Source organism: Rhagoletis pomonella, unplaced genomic scaffold (assembly GCF_013731165.1).
Source record: "Rhagoletis pomonella isolate Grant_MI unplaced genomic scaffold, Rhpom_1.0 Rhpom_scaffold_03769, whole genome shotgun sequence".
NCBI lineage: Eukaryota > Metazoa > Arthropoda > Insecta > Diptera > Tephritidae > Rhagoletis > Rhagoletis pomonella.
Window position 1 is genome coordinate 326 of NW_023462321.1, and position 19,376 is coordinate 19,701.

General features: G+C 36.1%; 3 protein-coding genes across 4 annotated transcripts; 2 read left to right on the top strand and 1 right to left on the bottom strand.

Annotated features, from left to right (window-relative positions):
• Positions 1-359: 359 nt before the first annotated feature.
• LOC118754363 (glutamyl-tRNA(Gln) amidotransferase subunit B, mitochondrial-like) lies at positions 360-3,154 on the bottom strand. The gene is given in 8 exon segments (XM_036489237.1): positions 360-588; positions 1,073-1,497; positions 1,559-1,707; positions 2,115-2,203; positions 2,205-2,282; positions 2,334-2,447; positions 2,775-2,919; positions 3,005-3,154. Coding segments are annotated over 8 exon segments (1,218 nt in total). The 5' UTR covers positions 3,082-3,154; the 3' UTR covers positions 360-447.
• Positions 3,155-5,066: 1,912 nt separating this feature from the next.
• Positions 5,067-11,611, top strand: LOC118754362. 2 transcript variants are annotated; one of them, XM_036489235.1, is made up of 10 exons: positions 5,067-5,233; positions 5,307-5,495; positions 5,549-5,805; positions 5,859-6,299; positions 6,351-7,104; positions 7,162-8,009; positions 8,074-8,671; positions 9,240-9,397; positions 10,937-11,066; positions 11,124-11,561. In XM_036489235.1, the coding sequence occupies exons 2-10, from the start codon at positions 5,402-5,404 to the stop codon at positions 11,537-11,539; spliced, it is 3,696 nt and encodes a 1,231-aa protein (XP_036345128.1). In that variant the 5' UTR covers positions 5,067-5,233; positions 5,307-5,401; the 3' UTR covers positions 11,540-11,561. The 2 variants fall into 2 exon arrangements, with proteins under 2 accessions (XP_036345128.1, XP_036345129.1); XM_036489236.1 differs by lacking the exon at positions 5,067-5,233 and having other exon boundaries at positions 5,402-5,495; positions 11,124-11,611.
• Positions 11,612-12,835: 1,224 nt separating this feature from the next.
• LOC118754364 (exocyst complex component 5-like) lies at positions 12,836-16,826 on the top strand. Its single transcript, XM_036489239.1, has 6 exons — positions 12,836-13,084; positions 13,138-13,833; positions 13,899-14,116; positions 14,382-14,975; positions 15,037-15,226; positions 16,310-16,826. The coding sequence occupies exons 1-6, from the start codon at positions 13,052-13,054 to the stop codon at positions 16,811-16,813; spliced, it is 2,235 nt and encodes a 744-aa protein (XP_036345132.1). The 5' UTR covers positions 12,836-13,051; the 3' UTR covers positions 16,814-16,826.
• Positions 16,827-19,376: the final 2,550 nt, after the last annotated feature.

The following is a 19,376-nucleotide window of genomic DNA, read 5'->3' on the forward strand; positions in this document are numbered from 1 at the left end:
ATTTTATGACTTGGTGTTAAATATTTAACGCAACCCTCTGCGGCAGAGAAATTTTGAATTCGATTTTCTAACATGTGGCAACTCCTTTGATGGAACTAAAGCTATGTTGCAGACCCGAAGGACGGGGCCTATATATAAAAATATGTATAATAAAAATGATTGAAATTGATTTTCGGGCGCTATGATCTGTTTAGCTGGACGTGTGAGGATTTTTCGAAATACGCCGGATTTTACTTTCACGATTATACTATATTTTTCGGAATCAACTCTCTAATTCATACTCCGCATCACCTCAAATTTTTAAGAGAAATTGCGCCAGCCATTACCTTTGTAGGCTCGAAAAGGGCATTATAATTATTAATGTTCTAAGTTAATGACCACATTATCTTAAATAAATAACGACACGATTTTGAAAACTATGTAAACATATTAGCCGTTTATGTGTACTTACCAGTCTTCGACATCTATATTAGCTTTATTGCAAAAAGTCAAAAGATCATTTATTAAAAAGTTTGTCACCAGTTTAGCGGGCATATCAGAACGGTGCTCCATTATATTTAAAAAGTATTGCAACAAAATGGCTTCATTCTAAAAAAGGAAAAAAAAACTTTGATAAACTTCTATTAGTTAAGAGCGTGTCAGACGTGGCAATATTTCCAGCTTTTCCACGCAATTCGTTGTCAAATTGAGAAAGATGAATTTTATTTCGAAGTGTGAACAGCCAGAAAGACCTTCACATTTCGGAAATCAATTTCAGAAATAAAAGTTGCTCGATGTGACTGCAATTGAGAGAGCGCAAATCGATTTCGGAAAAATATTTCAATTTGCTCGTGCTGCACTATCTATCTGCAATTTGTCTTTCGGAAATAAAAAACCTCGAAAGACATTTCACAGGCAAGGTATGACTGCTCATGCAATTGCTTTCTGAAATTTCTCAATTTGACAGCCTTTTCGAAATATATTGCATACGAAATATATTGCCAGGCCTGACACGCTCCTTATTTCTTCATTGCTTGCTAACTCTTACTGCAAACCATTTTAAAGAATAAAATATAAGCTTATATTAGCTCACCACAAGTATAACAGCTAGATCTTGATTTAACTGATATTTTTTGATTAGATTTGATCTGGTATCCTCTGGCAGTTCAGGTAGTTCCTTTACAATTGATGCTACGGATAGAAAATCTGTACAAGAGGACGTTGTTTTATTTAAATCTAAACGTAGCGGCGGTAAATTTGGTTCTGGCATAAATCGATAATCTTGTAAAACTTCTTTATCACGCATAGGCACCGTGCATCGCGTGGTTGCATCCCATGCCCGTGTTTCATTTGTGATAACGCCTCCCTTGGATACAACTCCAAATTGGCGTTGTATTTCGAATGTGATTGCCTGAGAAATACTCCGCACTGAACCAATGTTTTTAATTTCAGTACGGACTCCTAAAGGTTCCCCATTCTTGTGAATTGATATATTAGCATCAACGCGAAGAGCTCCCTCTATGTTGTAGTAATGAGTAAATAATGCGAATTATATACATAATTGAAAATACTAACTAACCTTCCATTTTGCAGGAACATGACCTTAGACACTTAAGAATCAGTATCAATTCCTTTACTAAGGATGCTGCTTCCTCGCCAGTTTCTAAATCTGGAGCGAACACCAGTTCTATAAGTGGCGCCCCAGCCCGGTTGAGGTCAACAAGGCTTCTATAAAATATAAAATAAAACAAATTTGCGTAAGTTTAGCTATTCCTGCTACATTTTAGCTGTTACAATTATGTGCATACCAAAGCTGGGTAATTTTTGATTACGATTACATTTCAATTACGATTCAGTTACGTAGACCCGACTGTCGTGGGAACGCTAAAAGTATTATGATTACAATTAATGTAATCGTAATCAAGAAAATGTTGATTGCGATTTTCTGATATTCTGTAGAGGTTTGATTGTTAAATTTTAAGGATTACAATTAAAGTATTCGCAATCAAGCATGTTATTATTACAATTACAGTAATAGTAGTGCTGAAAATTTTCAGAATTACTATTACAGTAATCGTAATACTAAGTAATCCAAATGTAATCGTAATCATAAAATGCCCAGCTCAGGTACATACCTCTTTAATTCTTCGTCGTGCAAAGATTTTCCACTGTCTTGTTCCAATTGTAGTTGTAATAACCGAGCTTTCTTATAGTAAGTTTTTTTTTCCCGGCACAATAACTGGAAACATCAGCTCGCCATCATTCGCCAAGGCTGCTCTTTGTTGTGTTATTTGGTATCCAACCTGTCAGGAAGCTTTATAAGAGTGTAAACATTCAAGGTGAGAAGGACAAACCGGTAAGTCCGCATAGAAATAATGTTTACGGTCAAACATAGACGTTTCGTTGACACGACATCCGAGCGCGACAGCTGTCTTTACTCCAAGTTCAACGCATTTCCGATTAAGAACCTGTATAAAATGTATATAGCTGATATTAATACATATACATGTATATATATAGGGCGCGTTCAGAAATGCATCAAGCCAAAGCATCAGTCTTTTATTTCTAAACTATAATTGATGGAAATTTCAAATATGCGCAACCACGGTTAAAAGCCGAATTGGAACTTAGTTGCTCAAATAAAACATTTCCATCAATTATAGTTTAGAAATAAAAGACTCTGATGCTTTGGCTTGATGCATTTCTGAACGCACCCATAATGTATATTTTTTCTGCATGTAACGGAGCCATACTAATCTGAGTAATTAGTGATCTGAAAAACAATCATTTCTTACTGGCAATGTACCCGGCAGAGAAGCATCTAAATACGAGACCGCTGTATTAAGCGGCGCTCCAAATACATTGTTGCTTCCAGAGAAGAGTTTTGAATCAGTTAGTAGTTGCGCGTGCACCTCTAAGCCAACGACGCTCTTCCAGTTCCTGTCAAAAAGAACATTAATGAATCGAATTTGTGTTTTGACAAGCTACATTATTTATGTGCCTTGTGTTTTGAAGGGGTACATACTCGATAAAAGCTTTTGTGGTTTGTATTTGACTTGAAAATCCTCTGGAGAGTTTTTTTCTTAAAAGTCTTTGATACATTTGATGTTGTTAATTATTAAAATGCAGCGAATTTTAAAATATGCAACACAGCCCCAATGTTTAGGAGGTTTTTTGGAGAAATTACGAAAGAGCGGAATTGGAAGAATATACAGCTGATGGCAAAACAGCTGTTCAAAAATAATAGGTTTGTTCCTTGAGTGGTTATAGGTTGTTTCCCGTACGCAATGCGGGATCTCACGGGTAGGGAAGCGCGATACCGATACGATATTCAATATCGATACAATATTTTGTTCGATATTTATAATATCGGAAAATTTTCTCCCCAAACCCTCCCCACTAGAAAGCGGACATTCCACGCTTTCAAACAGGCGTACGCCCCCCTTGGGCTCCCCCCACAGGCCCCTAGGGAACCGTTTGAAAAAGGGGGAAACACGGAATTTTCTTAGGCAAACTGAGCAGTTTGAAGTGGAATATGACCCAACTAACAGAAACCGTGGGATTTTTTAATAAAAGAAATTATGGCAAATTAGATTTCGGGCGATTTTGAATAAAGAATAAAAATTAAAAATAGAAAAAACAAGTTTTTATAATTAATAATGTTCTTCTTAACAAATGTATTTTTGCTTAGAATTCCTTTCTGCGTAGGCGGCCTTCGGCCGCACTTAGGGATTATAACCCCCAGGCAGTAGAATTCTCCTTTCTGTGTTGCCAAAGAAGGAGGGCTGAACACCTTTGTATATGCTTCTGGGTTATATAGTTTCTGTCTCTCATTCTTTTGTATATTTTGGAGTTTGACAGCTGAACTCCGCCATTTAATTTGCATATGCAACCAAAGTCAAACGCGTGATTTTGAAGGTGTTTTTATTTAATGAATTGTGATTAATTGGTAAATATTAAAGTCGTAAATTAAGTTATAGCTAATCGAGTGAAGTGTAAAGTGAAGGGGAATACAAAAATGTATTGGTTTAGTGGCTGCTTTAAGGAGAACAGGAGAGATAAATGTACGCTAATTTCCGAATTTTACAAAAAAAAGGGCATATTTCAAACCCAATTTGTAAATAAATTAGTGTCCAAATCTTACAACAGTGAGTGCTAAAATAATGCGTAGACCCTTGACTACAAGCGTGTGGAATCTTTTTTGGATCGGGCCACCCGGTGACAAGAATTGTTAACATTTTTTGGTAATAAAATTTTCCGGTCACAAAATCTTCGGTAACGTGCAGAATAGACCTGTTATATGCAAATTCGTGGAAATTGAATTTTGGTTTCAAAAATTAGATTTTAAGTTATAAAGATTGAAAATATATCAACAGGCCACTCACTATTTCTTAAAAGCAACAAGTAAATGCAGGCGCATGTGAACACAAAACAGCTGATATGCACTTTGACACTGGCTGTTTCGGGCGGGAAGAAGAAGACACTTACGATCCAATACGTTCCAATTTTCGCTCTATTACCCATTTTGTTGAGTACGGGAAAGATTTCTGGGTCTATTTTGGGCACCCGCGGGATCCCGCGTTGCGTACGAGAAAAAACCCATGATCCAACTACACAAGATCTGACAACATGAAGTAAAAGAAAAAAGAAATTTTCTGCCTAATTTCGGCGCCATGTTATTTTCTGTGAAAAGTAAACAAAGAATACAAAGACGAAGCATTAACAAAAATATGCAGGCAATGTCAGATCTGTTCTAATTGGTTCATGATTTAGACTTTAATGCAGCATTCCGAATGCAATATTTAGAATTTTCGAACATAGTTTTTTGAAGAGCTTTCATGCTATCACATTTAGCAAATGTACATTTACGCGAGTTCGCAATCGTTCGCTTTTGACAATCGGTCGCTTATTCAGATCTGTATCTATAACAATCAATTCTCAAGCAGAATATAATGTGTAGAACCCTTTTTACTCTGCGGCGTCACGCAAGCGAGATTTGCCAGTACGTGAAGACGGTCGGTAAAGTTTCAGGTGGCATCACTAATGTTCTATTCTACTTGTCGTATTAATCATCTTATTTGTTTGACATTTGCAAAATATTAGAAATTGGGAACGTAATTGCTTCTTTCTCTTTAATTTTCTACACTGTTGGGTGAATGAAAAGTTAAAATGAGGTGTTTGGAAATAATTTTCCGCACAATACAATTGTAGTTCTAGTTCCGATATTTTGGTGGATATGATGAAACGACCGGATGTAAATTGGAAGATTTTTATGCTTTATATTTACGGTCATTTCCACATGTTTGTAAATGTTTACAATCATTTAGAAGATAGAAAAGAAATAGATGAACAGTCGTAGTTGGAGTAAAGGCCCGAAATTTTAGCGACACAACCGATAAAAAAATCAACGTCAACTATTAGCATGGATGTGGAAAGGGTGTTTGTCGATTTGGAGTCGAATCAAATACACGAGTGCGAGGAATCCAAGCGAAAACTGGTGGAACTGTTTACACAAAGTAAGTTCATTTATTTGTATACAATGTTGTTTATTTGAGTAAATTTTTTACAGACAAAGAGACATGGCCTGTTCACTATATGATGGAGTATTATTACAAAACAGGTTCCCAACGAATTATGGAGGTTTTGGTCAAAGTACAACCGCCGCACGATGCATTCATTTTCGACCGTATATCTGATTGGCTTAAATTACAAACACATCGCTTACAGGCTTTAAACTTTTTATTTTTTGTTGTTCGTAACAATCCGACTTGGTTATTCAAAGTTGAAAAACATCGCCTTATAAAAGATATGTTTAAGCTTTTGATGGTATGTATTTATTACTGCTATTGTGGTACATTTTGATCAAATTAAACTTTTAGACTGAAAAGGATATCGTACCACTAATGAGTGCGCTACTTTGTATCATAACATTATTACCCATCATACCTAACTTGGTTCCAAATATGTTAGGCGATTTATTTGAAGTCTTCGCGCATTTAGCAACTTGGAACTGTCAGAATCCCAAGGGATTACCAGATGATAAGCTTGTGCACCTACAGTTGGGACTACAAATGTTGTTTCATCGTCTTTACGGGATGTATCCTTGTAACTTTTTAGCCTTTTTAAGTGATTTTGTAAAAAAAGAAAAAGGTGCTATTTTCCACCACACAATCAAACCTTTGTTAGAGACAGTGCGGATGCATCCAATGCTGGTAACAGCGACAATAGATAGTGAAGTTAATCATGGTCGCTGGAAAGAAAAGGAGCCTCATGACGTCGTAGAGGAGTGCGCGAGATTGTCTCTTCCCATGCTTCATCAGGTAAATTATTTTAAATACTAGAGACTTGACATGCCAATTTTTCGTTCATAGGATTTCAACTCTGAGCAAATGGTTTCAATATCAAGAGGACTTATGGAAGCGCCAGGAGAAGCCCGATTTATGTTAGAGTTGAAGAGAAGCAATGATTCCAACTCGGCCTACAAGTCAGATAAGGTTTACTACACCGCTGAGCATATAAGGGACCAGCAGCAGCAATATCACATACGAGGCAGTAATGGTCCAATGTGGCAACATGACTTTGATGCAAATAGAAACATGAGTGGTGCTATTTGGAGCCCTTACAATGAAATAACAGCATCCGGACAAATGCCATTAACACCTACACCTTGTTATATGCTACCATTACCGCCTGCGGGTGCCTTCGTTTCCAGCATCTCCAATCAAGTTGCGGGTCTTACAGGTTCATCTCCGCCTGAAGCCGCTGTAGAAGCAACGCCGGAGACAACACCTATGAAAGACTTAAAAGAGCATAAACAGCATATGACGAATCCTCATGCAGTGCGTGCCATTTTTGCTAGTCAACCTTCTTCGCCTTTACGCAAAGAGAATCAAAATCAATTCAATTTCTCCGATATGGCAACAGATGGCGGAGCTGTAACAGCAACAACGACGCTGTTTGAGCAAGAAGTAAATACACGGGTGGTGACACGCGTATCTACAACATACGATCGCAGATTACAACAGATTGTGCATGATCGTAGCCGATCACATAGCCCATTTCAAACGATTGAGGCAATGATGACCAAACAGCAAAATTCTTTTCGTTCACCCAACGAAATCAACTGTAAGTATTTAAAAAAAGAGCGGAATTGTTAAATTTTCGTTATTGCCTTTCTTTCAGCTAAATGTGGAACACCCGATGCAGATTTAAGTTGCATGACAAACAGCAATCACATGCTGTCGTCAACTGTGCCGACGCCTACACCTACTCCAACACCGACACAAGCATTAACTCCCTCTGTAACACCAACACCAAATTTTACCGCGCAGTCAGGATCTATGGCGCCACTTTCAACATCAACATTATCGGCACTGGAAAATATTACAAAAGTTTGCAATGATTGCAATGAAACCGATCGATCTATGTGTACTGAGGGTGGGCTGCAAATTCCAACCAGCCGATCCATGCAACTTTTAATAGTAAAAGGCCTTAAGCGTCGTAGCCGTATGGTCAGCGACTGTTACAATGATTCAAGTTGTATGAGAGTAAGATTGAACAAAAAACATGCTGGAGAAATGGAGGCTGTTGAAACCGATATGAGGAATGTTCGGCGAACAAAGTCATGTTCAGCAATAAATTTGTTAACGTCAAAAACGGGCACAGAACAGATTCAAGATGACAGTGACGACGGAATTGCTAATAACGTTGCAAAGACGAACGCGAAGAATTTAACCATATTGCAGCATCGTTTGCAAAAAAGCGGAAAAATGTTAGCTATTGCAACTGCTAAGAAACAATTGCTTGATGGCGGTGCAGTGGTCAATTCGTTCAATCATGCTTCAACGCAGACCGTTGAAAATATTTCTCAAAATTACGAAAACTCTTTGTTTCAAATGTTGCTTGAGAGTGTGAATTTACGTAACGTGCATGAAAGGAATCAGCTGTATCCACAAGAGCTACTAGATCTGTATGTATCACGCAATTCGCGATCAAAAGACGGAAATGATATAGGGGGCCGACTGGATCAGGTATGGATGTAATTTGTTACACATGGAAGAATACTGTAGATAAACTTGTTACTAATTTTTATAGGAACAATTTCAACTGCTCTATTTACAATTGCAATACGAGCGACATCGTCGTGAAATGCACGCGGAAAGAAACAGACGTCTAATGGGACGAAGTCGCGATAAGCGCAGTGTTGAAATGGAACGTGATCGCTTGCGTGAACAAGTTAAAAGTATCACCGCTAGGAACAAAGAACTACTGCAACAAATCGAAAATAACACCAAATTGCACAATGAGCGTGAGCAGCTCTACATAGATGAATTGACCCAGATCAAGTTTAAATACCAAAGTGAAATAGAGCAAAACAAGTGCCTTCGGCAGGCCAACGATAACTTACAAGTTCGTCTAAACGAAGAGTTAGCTAATCGAAAAGGCGACACGTACGAGTTAGAGGCTTTGCGCGGTCATATCTTTAATTTAACTTCAGAATTGCAGTTGGCACAACAACAAGCAGATATAGGACTACAATGTAAGCAAGAATTAGCACGTTTGGAAGCTGAATTCATTATTATGGGTGAGGTGCAAATTAAGTGCCGCGACCGACTTTCAGAAATAGATAATTTCAAAGCACGCGATGAGGAATTCCATATGTTCCAAAGTAACTGCAGTAAAGAGTTTAAAGGTGAGCCGACTTATAAATCACAATATAGGAATACGTGAATTTATAAAAACTCCAAGCGAAACTCTTACAGCTGCTTAAAATTTATTGGCTATTGTATATCATCGGAAAAAAAAAATAAAGTTGTTGCGAATTTGATTAGTTTATTTTATAGATGATTTAACACACATCCAAAATTTAAAAATTTAACTCAGTTCAGCTTTTTATAAAAGAAAAAAGAAAGCAATTTAATTCGCCCCCAAAGCCAACTCGTACAATATTTAAAGAGTGCAGAATTTTTTAAACTAGTATTTCTTTTTTACCATTTGCAAAGTGTTTGGATTGGCTAAATGATTCATTATACCCACAATAAAGTATAATTCGCTGGCCCTGAGGAAACAAGAAAACGTACACCATTGCTGATCCTTCATCGTTCTTTACTGTGGGTTTTGAAAATGATTAAAATGAGTAAATATTTTTTTTTTTTACCTAAACAATTTTAATTATAAAACTAAATATTTTACTAGACGTACGGGTTTCGCTTGAAGCTACTGTTTAATTGCAACTGAAAAAAAAATTTGGTTTGTCTTAGATTTGCGTCACGTTTTAGAAGAAAAAACTTCGCAATTGGATAGTGCAAAACATAAAATCAACGAACTACAAGCACAGCTCCAGACTAGCGAAAAAGTTATCACAGAACAAAAGCGCCTACTCAAAGCAGTGAAAGATGAATATGAGGAAGTTTTCAAGGTTTTTATGAACTTTTTTTTCGTATTTAACAAATCGCTATAAACATTCATTACTAAGGCTTTATGGAGTGCCTACTTACACGCGCCACAGTAACTTTTACCGTGGATCCACGGTAAAAATTACGCCGATAGAAGTTCTGCCCCATTCTCCGGCAACACAGAAAGGAGAATTCTGAGTAGTAAGGGTTATAATCCCTTATAAAGAAGTTCTGCACCACTTCTCCGGCAACACATAATCCACGTAATTTTACCGTAGATCTGCGGTATGTATGTAGACACTGCCAAAATTTTATTCGTCTCTATAAGACCTATTCATAGATCGAATGCAAATTCTCACAGAAAGGCTGTTGTTACGGCGATCTAATCTTGCTTAAGTAACCAAATATTACAATTCGGTATTCCACGTTCCCACGACTGTCGGGTCTACGTAACCGGAAGGACCCAGACATATATTTGGCCAAGGACTGTCACTCCAGCAACATTCCCCACAAACTCTTTGGGGAACTTGTATGCTACTACAACAACAACATTCGGTATCCCGTTCCCACGATAGTCGGGTCTACGTAACCGGAACGACCCAGATTTATATCTGACCAAAGACTTTCACTCTAGCAACACTCCCCAAAAACTTTGTATGCTGTTACAACAACAGCAGATTCCCAGGTAGTTGTTTTTGAGAATAAGTTTAAAATAGAGCTCGGAAGCAAAGCAAATAGGGAGATACATTCCAATGCGAGCACTGGCTCTTCCCTCCTTTTTACCTCCCTTTTATTAGCTCGGAATGTAGCTGTGTAATATTGATGCGCCTAAAAGATGCAGCGATTTCTATTCTTAAGTTACATACCTGATGACAGTACGAATAGAAATTATAATAGCGAGGTTTTAGTTTTTTAAACTATAATTTTTTATGTTTTTCTGTATGAAATTGTTCTTTTTGTTAAAAAAAAAACCTTTTGCTGGCAGCAATCACTACAACTTTTATTCTTGCGCCTAACTCGTTATAGAATGAATCATATTGCGAATAAGTATTTGCAAAAGAATTTAAAATAAGTATAATAATTACCGCTCGGCCGCTGTCGTGTAGTGGTAAGCAGTGCGCGATTTCACTCATCAGCACCTGGGTTCAAGCGCTGGTCCAAAGCAATATCGCAAAAAAAATATAGAAAAAAGGTTTTTTCTTAACAGCGGTCGTCCCTCGGCAGGCAATGGCAAACTTCCGAGTGTACTTCTGCCATGAAAAACAGCTTCTCGTAAAAATAGAATCGCCGTTCGGAGTCGGCGTAAAATTGTAGGTCCCTCCGCTTTGTGTGACAACGTCAAGGCGCACGCCACAAGTCGGAGGAGAAGCTCGGCCAAACACACATATGTATGTGTAAGCGCCAATCTATTATTCTTATTGTTATTATTATTATTATAATTACCAGCAAGCAGTAAAATGTTTGGCATTCACCCTTTTCTATTGCTGGGTATTTGTATTTGTAATTGTACATAGTTCCCACTGCTGAACTAATGCAAATTTTATTGCTTTTCTTTTATACAGTCGCTCAACAAGAAATATGATGTACAGAAAACCATTATAATGCAAATGGAGGAAAAAATAATGATGTCTGTATTTAAACCACAAGGCGGTGTATTTTTAACTGCTTGTTCACCAGATACCGATAAGACCGGTAAGATGACGAAAATTTCGAATTTTTGTTAAATAAGTTAAAACTCAAATTGTATAGATGTTGCTTCATCTATGGATCGAAATTCGCCGCTGTCGACTTCTTTGGCTTCGAGTGAAAGTCTTTCTGCAAGTTTACGTTCCACAGAACTTCGGAATTTGCAGCAATTAGTTGAAACACCTACACTGGAGATAAGCGGGGGTGGTGGAGGAAATGGAATTCCCACTGTGGCTGTGAAGAGTAGTGCAAACATTATTGAAGGAAGGCGCTTCCCAGCACCGGATTTGGCTAGCTCTGCAATGACAGCTTCTGCAACCGCTGTGGCTAGTGCCATTAACATTGTAGCGAGTACAAGTTCTGCAGCGGCAGCAGCAGCAGTGGCGTCAACTTTGCAAGCCTCACCTAAGGCACAAAACTATGATTCATCAAGTGGAAAAGGCAGTCATATGCATCCGCATGTACATTTGCAACAATAACAAAGATAAAGAGGATAACAATACCTAATAAACATTTAATATAATTGCAATACGCGACTCAAAGTAAAGTAATCTATTGTGTTTATTTTAAAAAGGTTCGTGTGTTTGTAACATGTATGTACATATGTAAGTTTTTAAACCAGAGGAGAAAGCGGACAGATCCCTTCCTCACATCCCTAGTAGAAAAAACTTTGGAAGTACCACTCCTTTTCGGAATGACGAAGCACCTCAAGATAACCGAATACCAACGTGGAGTCCGAAAAATGCACATCACCACCACATAATTGAACACCATCCCTACACAGATTAGCGATAGTCTGAACCAACGTCGACCTTGTGTTAGATCGGTCCTAGTGGCAGTTGACCTGGCGGAGGTATTCGCCACACGTTCTGGACTCGTCGCCGGTCCGTCAAGCCGGCGTACTCTCCCCGACGCTTTTTAATTAATCTCTACATGATAAAACTCCCTCCGCCGCCTGTTGGAGTCACCTTGGTAAGCTACGCTTACGATTATACGATAATAGCAACGATCTATCAAATTTCCTCACTGCTAGAAACATTTCTTCTTTGCGCACGTATCAGCCAACTGCAACAAATTACGAGCCAGGAAGAAAGTTCGCCAGTCCCAAGCCGTCAGCACCTGCGGAGCCGACAGGGAAAAATGAGGGAAAGTTTTTGAATTTCTCACACAAACTTTTTGTAGTACTAGGCATATATAACGCATTAGTTAACAAATAGGGTTCTTAGTGGGTAGGCGTATATAACGCATAGGGTAACAGGTAGGGTTTTTATTGGGTTGAGAGCAAGAGAGAGAGAGATCTTGTAACGTCGTAGTTAGGAGTGTATTGCAACTTGAAAGCAAGCTCTTGATTGTGTAACGTCCATGTTAGTACCAGTGTATGATGAATTTTCGTTTTTATTAAATAGTATGGCAGCGCCGATCAGCTGATATTAAAGGTGAAATTAGTCAAGAATGCTGAACTTATACATAAACGCTGTCTGTATACGTAGAATTTCGTTGATACCGGAGCCCTCAGTGTTGCTTACTACAGTGATGCCACACATCAATACCTTTTCATAAACTTACCTCTTCAACTACAATTTTTCGTGCTATAGTAGATGCTAGCTAAATATAAACTTCTTATTTTTCAACAAAAAACTCATGTAACTCATACCAATGACAGTATGGATATCTGCGTATAATTTGTTAGTGTAATTTTTTACTTATTTACGGCTAACACCTTCTTGTTAAATACACCTTGATTTCTACGCTATGGGCTACGACTACAGAAAAATTCTGCGGTGTTGAGTTTTCATTTACATGGCGCCCTGGTACGATAGATCGTATCAGCTGACTCGGGTTTACGTACCGGTAGGTTTACGTTCTTGACTAATTTCACCTTAAATGATTAGGCCGTCTACACAATCCCAATAAAAAGGGCGTAATGAGAAATCGGCAGAAGTGAACTGTTTTTTATTGCTGTTTTAGTAAAGAAAGCATAAAAAGTAACTATGCTGGCCCAATATATGGACGAGTTTGAACAGGTAATAAATAATTTCTCAGCTTTAAAACTTTAATTAACAAATGCAATCCATAGGAACCTTTTGAAGTGTCGGAATTCATTGAACGACTTACATGGCGCATTAATAACGAAGTTGGAATTAGTGGCAAAAATGCAGACGACTTCAATCCCGTAGCACTACACGATACTTTTATTCAAACCATAAAGGATATGAAGATTTTGCAAGAAAAACAGCAGACAAAGTGTGAACGGCTCGAAGAATCACTGCGCCAAGAACAAGCAACACACAACAAACAAATATGTAAACTGCAGGAGCGTCATCAAGTTGCAATCGACTGGTTTGGGCAACTAGATGAGAAGATAAATTCTGTTGCAGGTAAAATTATACACCTTGGTGAGCAGCTTGAAAATGTTAATACACCACGTAGCCGGACTGTAGAAGCACAAAAATTGCTAAATCATATGTCTGAGTTCCTGGTGCCTGGTCCAATACTCAACGATATTTTCACCGATCCAGCGCGTCTATACGAAGCTGCTGATGTAATTCAAAAACTTTATACCATATCACAAGATTTGCCGATCGAAAAGTTTGCTGAATCGAAGCGAAAAATCGAAAAAATGTATGACGATGTTGAACGTCGTCTGATTGAAGAGTTTGCCACAGCACAAAAGTGTGAAGACATTGAGAAAATGAAAAAGTTAGCGCAGATTTTATCTCAATTTAAGGGCTTCACTCAGTGTATTGATGCATACATCGAACAAAGTCAAATGGTTGTGTGAATAATCCGTTTTTATATACAGCATTTTTAACATTATTATTATTAATTCGCCAACAGACTCCCTATGGAGGAAAGGATATATTTATCGGAATAGCACCCATGTGCAAGCATCATAATGAGATTATCAAAAAAGTCTTTGCCAATCCAGCTCAAGTGATGTCGAAGTTTATACTCAATATATACCAATTGAAGTTGCATCAGTATGCGTTAACTAAATTGGATGATAAGAGGGATGAAGAAAAATACCTACGAACACTATATGAATTGTATTCGCGGTAAGTGTCACTCATGAAATAGGAATCTATTCAGCCACGGTGTAGAACTAAATCAATGTCAGGCACCCCCAAGGGTACTAATTGCCTGGCACTGATTTAAATTAACGCAGCCTTTTCATGGCATGCCCATTTTTTTATATGCGAATGTGAATAGCTATTTTTTTTACAGAGGTTTGTATTTCTATTCTTTATTTAAGTTAGTTTTATAGCAGCCTGCCTTTTGCAGTAAATTAATCTTAATAATTTATTAATCTCTCCAATAAAGTACTTTAAAATTATCGGCGGATCTACAAATCTATATGTCTGTAATGGATGATGATCTGTTGCAAAAGTTAACACAGCAAATTTTTACAAAACACTTAGCAAACTATGTGGAAATTGAGTCAAGGTGTCTCACAACCAAATGCTCAACCGAATTGGAGCGTTTTTATGTTAGCAAGAAGCATCAAAAGAAGCCAACAGAACGTTTTCAAGAGTTAAGACGTGATATGCAGGCATTAATTGGCACACGTGCGAACATTAATATTGCTCAGATTGAAGATTATGGTGGAGAGACGTTTCTATGTGAGGAGTTAGCAATAAATATGCTACAGGAGGCGAAGGCTGCGCTTAAACGGTGCCGCTTGCTTTCAAGTGCGATTGAGTCGCCAACAAATGTGATAAAATTAAATGACATTTTACTGCGCTTTCTCATGCACGAACACGTTGTGTATGCTCTGGAGCTTGGCCTACAAGCGATACCGATAGCAGAAGGCAAAACGTTCCCGCAACTTTATTTTTTCGATGTGGTGCAAAAGACTAATATTATAGTACATCTGCTTGAAAAACTCTCGAATAGTGCCGTCATTCCTTGTATAATGTAATAACTTAAAATCAAAAATGGAATTTCAATTAAAAACATATAAATTTATATTCTATAGAAATACCCCGAAATACTCGGATTATATGTTCAAAAGGCGTTTGCTCATGGAACAAATTGAAAAATCTTTAGATCAGGGCCTTGAGCGTTCTATTAACGCTGTAATCAGCTGGGTAAAACTATATTTACAAAGCGAACAAAAGAAAACAGATTATAAGCCGGAAACAGACATGGATACAATTTCGTCGGCGGTAAGTGACCATAAATCATATGAGCCCCTAGTACAGACACATTTAAAGCGGACTTCAACGGCTAAAATCACATTTTAAAATAAAAATGGAGATACAATTTTTTGAAAAAATGTGCAAAAAGTGGCCGTAATTTGTTGAAACTTTACTCCCACAAGTATTACTTCCCGTTGATTTCAAAAATGGAATCGGTTTGTCTTTTTGTACCGGCTACCAATTTTGAAAAAAAAACCCGAGTTTTTAGGGCCGGTTAACAATTTTGAGAAAAGCGGAGTGATCACGCCCATTTTTTTATTATGGATATTCAATACTGATTTAGTTTTTCTTTACCGGTAACTGTCTTCGAAAAAACCGGAATTGGACTACCGGTTACCAATTTCTCTAAAAAGCGGAGTGGTTCCAGCCATTTTTTAACTTGCAAAAATTATATTTTGCATAAAGATTTCTCTTTATATATGTATATCAGCTATATTAGTCTCAAGAATAACAGTTAAAAATGAAAAAAAAAAATATCGAAAAATTATCAAAGAGCAAAATCTCCATGAATGAATCTTCTAATTATAGAGATGGCTCTTGATCAAAAAATAAAAATCTTCCAAGTAAAGCTCTCCTAAAAGAATTTTCGGTTCCTACAAATGCCTATAACTGCGGTAATTTTAAATCAACAACTTACTTAACAAGTAATTTTTATCAAAAAAAAAACCGGCTTCAACTCTCATATAAAATATATATATATATATATCTCATGATCCACTGATCGGATCTTAACCAGATTAGTATGGGACCAACTCTGAGACACTACCTTTCCGATGCAAACAGAATTATCGATTGACGTGGTCCAAAGTTATGCGGTAATATACATAAAAAAATAAAAATAAAAAATAAAAAATATTCCGACGAACTGATAACCTGCTCCTTTTATGCAAGTCGGTTAAAAAACTGTCTGAATTTTAATTTTGCAATATACTAAAACCTGATTATTTCTTAAAATCGATTAAAATACTTGTATTTGATAATAAACCAATTATTTTCGAGCTTTATTTTTTCTTATACTATATGTATGTATGTATGGTTTGCTCTTTATAGGCTTGCCTTCAAGTTGTGCAAAACTTGCAACCTGCTCTAAAGCAGGCAAAGCGGTGCGTAGATGGTGACAATTTACAAAGCGTCCTGCATGAGTTTGGTGTGCGCTTTCATCGCGTCATCTACGATCATTTGCAAACCATGCAATACAATACGGCCGGTGCTATGTGTGCCATCTGTGATGTAAATGAGTATCGTAAATGTATTCGGGAGTTGGAAAATCCACTGGTAACACAACTTTTTGATATACTACACGCATTGTGCAACCTTTTGCTAGTGAAACCAGAAAATTTGCAAGAAGTTTGCACCGGAGAGACTTTGGTAAGAAAAAAAAAAACTGAAATTATTGCATGGTTGGTATTGATTTACGTATTTTTTGTAAATTTGTTAATGGATATGAGCAAATCTCACGAGTTGTTACATTTTTCGACAAGAATGTCTTTTTGGTCGAAAATGGTGGCACACTTACATATCTTAGACAATGCCATTTTCTTCAGTTTTGCATAAAAAACAATACTCCATCGCGAAATTGTATTTACATACATACATAAATAAAAACTTAGGAAACAAATACCAAAAAAAAGTAAAAATAACTCGAGTTCATATACGTACGGTGACCATATTTATGCGAGCCGAATACGAAACAAAAAATAATTTTGCTAATTTTTTCCATAAAAGCTAACAGATCTTAACATCTTCTTAAATGATCTTAGATGTATGTATTAGCACTGAAATATCATCCTTATAGTAACATCACAAATTTGTAGGATATCCTTCTCGAGATTTTTACTCAACAAAATTTTTTACAAAAGTTTCTTTAAATTTTAGTACGATAAAGCGCAAGTTTTAAATAGCAAGGACAAGGTAACTTTTGGCATTTTTTTTTGTCTTGTATTTTTTTCATACAAAGTTAGTATGTTAGACAATTTGTTGATAAGGAAGCAATTGAACAGCAGGTTGCACTTGCACTTTATTATACTAAATTTTAATGAGCTACAAAACTGCAACCAAATTTGTACTATAAAATAAAAGATTATATCTTATTGTACTAATGGTTATACATTTAATAAATGAAATGAAATGAAATTTTTTTCTAAAGGTTCTGATTAAGAAGTTTGAAATTTTGGTGAAAATTTGCAGAATTTATTCTCATAGCTTTGCACAAAGTCGGAAATTTGGATTTATATGGTTTTTGTTAGGAAAAGAGCTTTACTTAAAAAAAAAATAACAATAAACATTTAATGAACAAAAGAAAAATAGCCGAACCCTGCTAAAATTTAGAATCCTAATTTATATTTTTTGCACTGTATGTGTTCCTCGATTCGAAGCACAGGCATTCAGATTACAAAATTTTCAAATATGAAACTTGCGCGAATCGATGAGTACCCTTATTGTAATTTTCAACAGGATAAGGCAACATTACATAAAGCACACAGTGGCACACTCTTGAAACTTCACTTCTCAAGTTGACAAAGTTTTTAATGAAAATCTTTGCGGTAAAAATTAGTAATTTCGAAGCTTTTACGCCTAAATAATAAGTTTTAAGGCTAAAATTGTTGAGATAATTGAAGCATTTTTTTATTGTACTTGTTTCTTTGTTGCCTTGTTTTCTATTTATTGAAATAAATTCAAGAATAATGTTTTAGCGAGAAAAGAAAAGAGTAACGCTAAAACAAACAACTCCTGATGTTCATATACTATGTACATTAGAGTGGTCCAAAAAAATAAAGTCGGAGTTTTAATGCCGGCACACCTTTGGATTGATCTATAATGAAAAAAAATATACCCCTATTTTTTTATTTTGAAATCAAAAAATATTTAGGGAGTGCTCAAAGCGCTCAAAGTTTTCCATGTATATTATATGGAGAAAAAACAATTTTTCGTAGAAATGGTATAAAGCTCTTGAAAATCAATATTTTTCGACCGGAAAACTATGGTTCTCTTCCAGTATTAATATCCAATTGTTTATTTAACCATTTTTTATGATTAAAGATTTTTTATTGGTCGCCCCATTGCATTTTCTAAGGGCTTTGGAGGACCTATAAAATATAGTTACCATGTAAAAATTGTTAAAGAAACAATTGAGTATTATTACTGGGAAGATAAGTACAGTTTTCCGATCGAAAAAATATTGATTTTCAAGAATTCTACACTATTTCTACGAAAAGATGTTTTTTCTCCATATAAAATACATGGAAAACTTTGAGCGCTTTGAGCACTACCTAAATTATTTTTTATTTCAAAATAAAAAAAATATGGTTTTTTTTCGGTATATAACAATCCTAGGGGGTGGCGGCATTAAAAATCCGACCTTATTTTTTTACATACATATTTGGACCACTTTAATGTACATATGAGTGTATATAAGTAAAGTTAGGAATCTTTCGAGGATTTTGAATCACTTTCCATTTTAGATAAACAATTTTTTTTTTTTCATATCTCTCCTATGCATGCATAGCGTCACATCCCAAGAAACATGAAAGTGGAGAAAAACATGTTTTAAGTTTACAGTTTTCATACCCTCTCATAGTCATTATTCATAGTCATTATTCTCAAAGGCATTATTCTCTTGTAATGAGCAATTGTTAATCGATACTAAGGCATATTTAATAAGGTAGAAGTGGCAACTAGCTCGAACACTCCTCTAGCTAGTTATAATGTCAAAAAAACTGTAAACTAACTAATTAGGCGCGAGTGCTATGTTTGCTACAAATTAGCATAAATTGAAACGCATCAGCATAAATACATATGTACAAACAGATGCGATCAACTAATTAGCAATGCAATTCAAAATAATATTGTTTGCAATTTATTTATTTTTAATAATTTTAATTTAAAATATAATTCAATCTTTAACAGAAACCACAATAATAAAAGTTTAAGAGCTTGCACAAATTGCAAAAAAAAATAATCAAACACAAAAAATTTGTCAACAAAATTTCAAAATTTTTAATTAGAATATTTAGAAAATTTTCGGGTATGCAGGTTTGTAGCCCATTCAATTATAGTATAAGAAAGTGCAAGTTTCTACCGTATTTAATATGCCTCGATTTTTACACGACATAGGAGA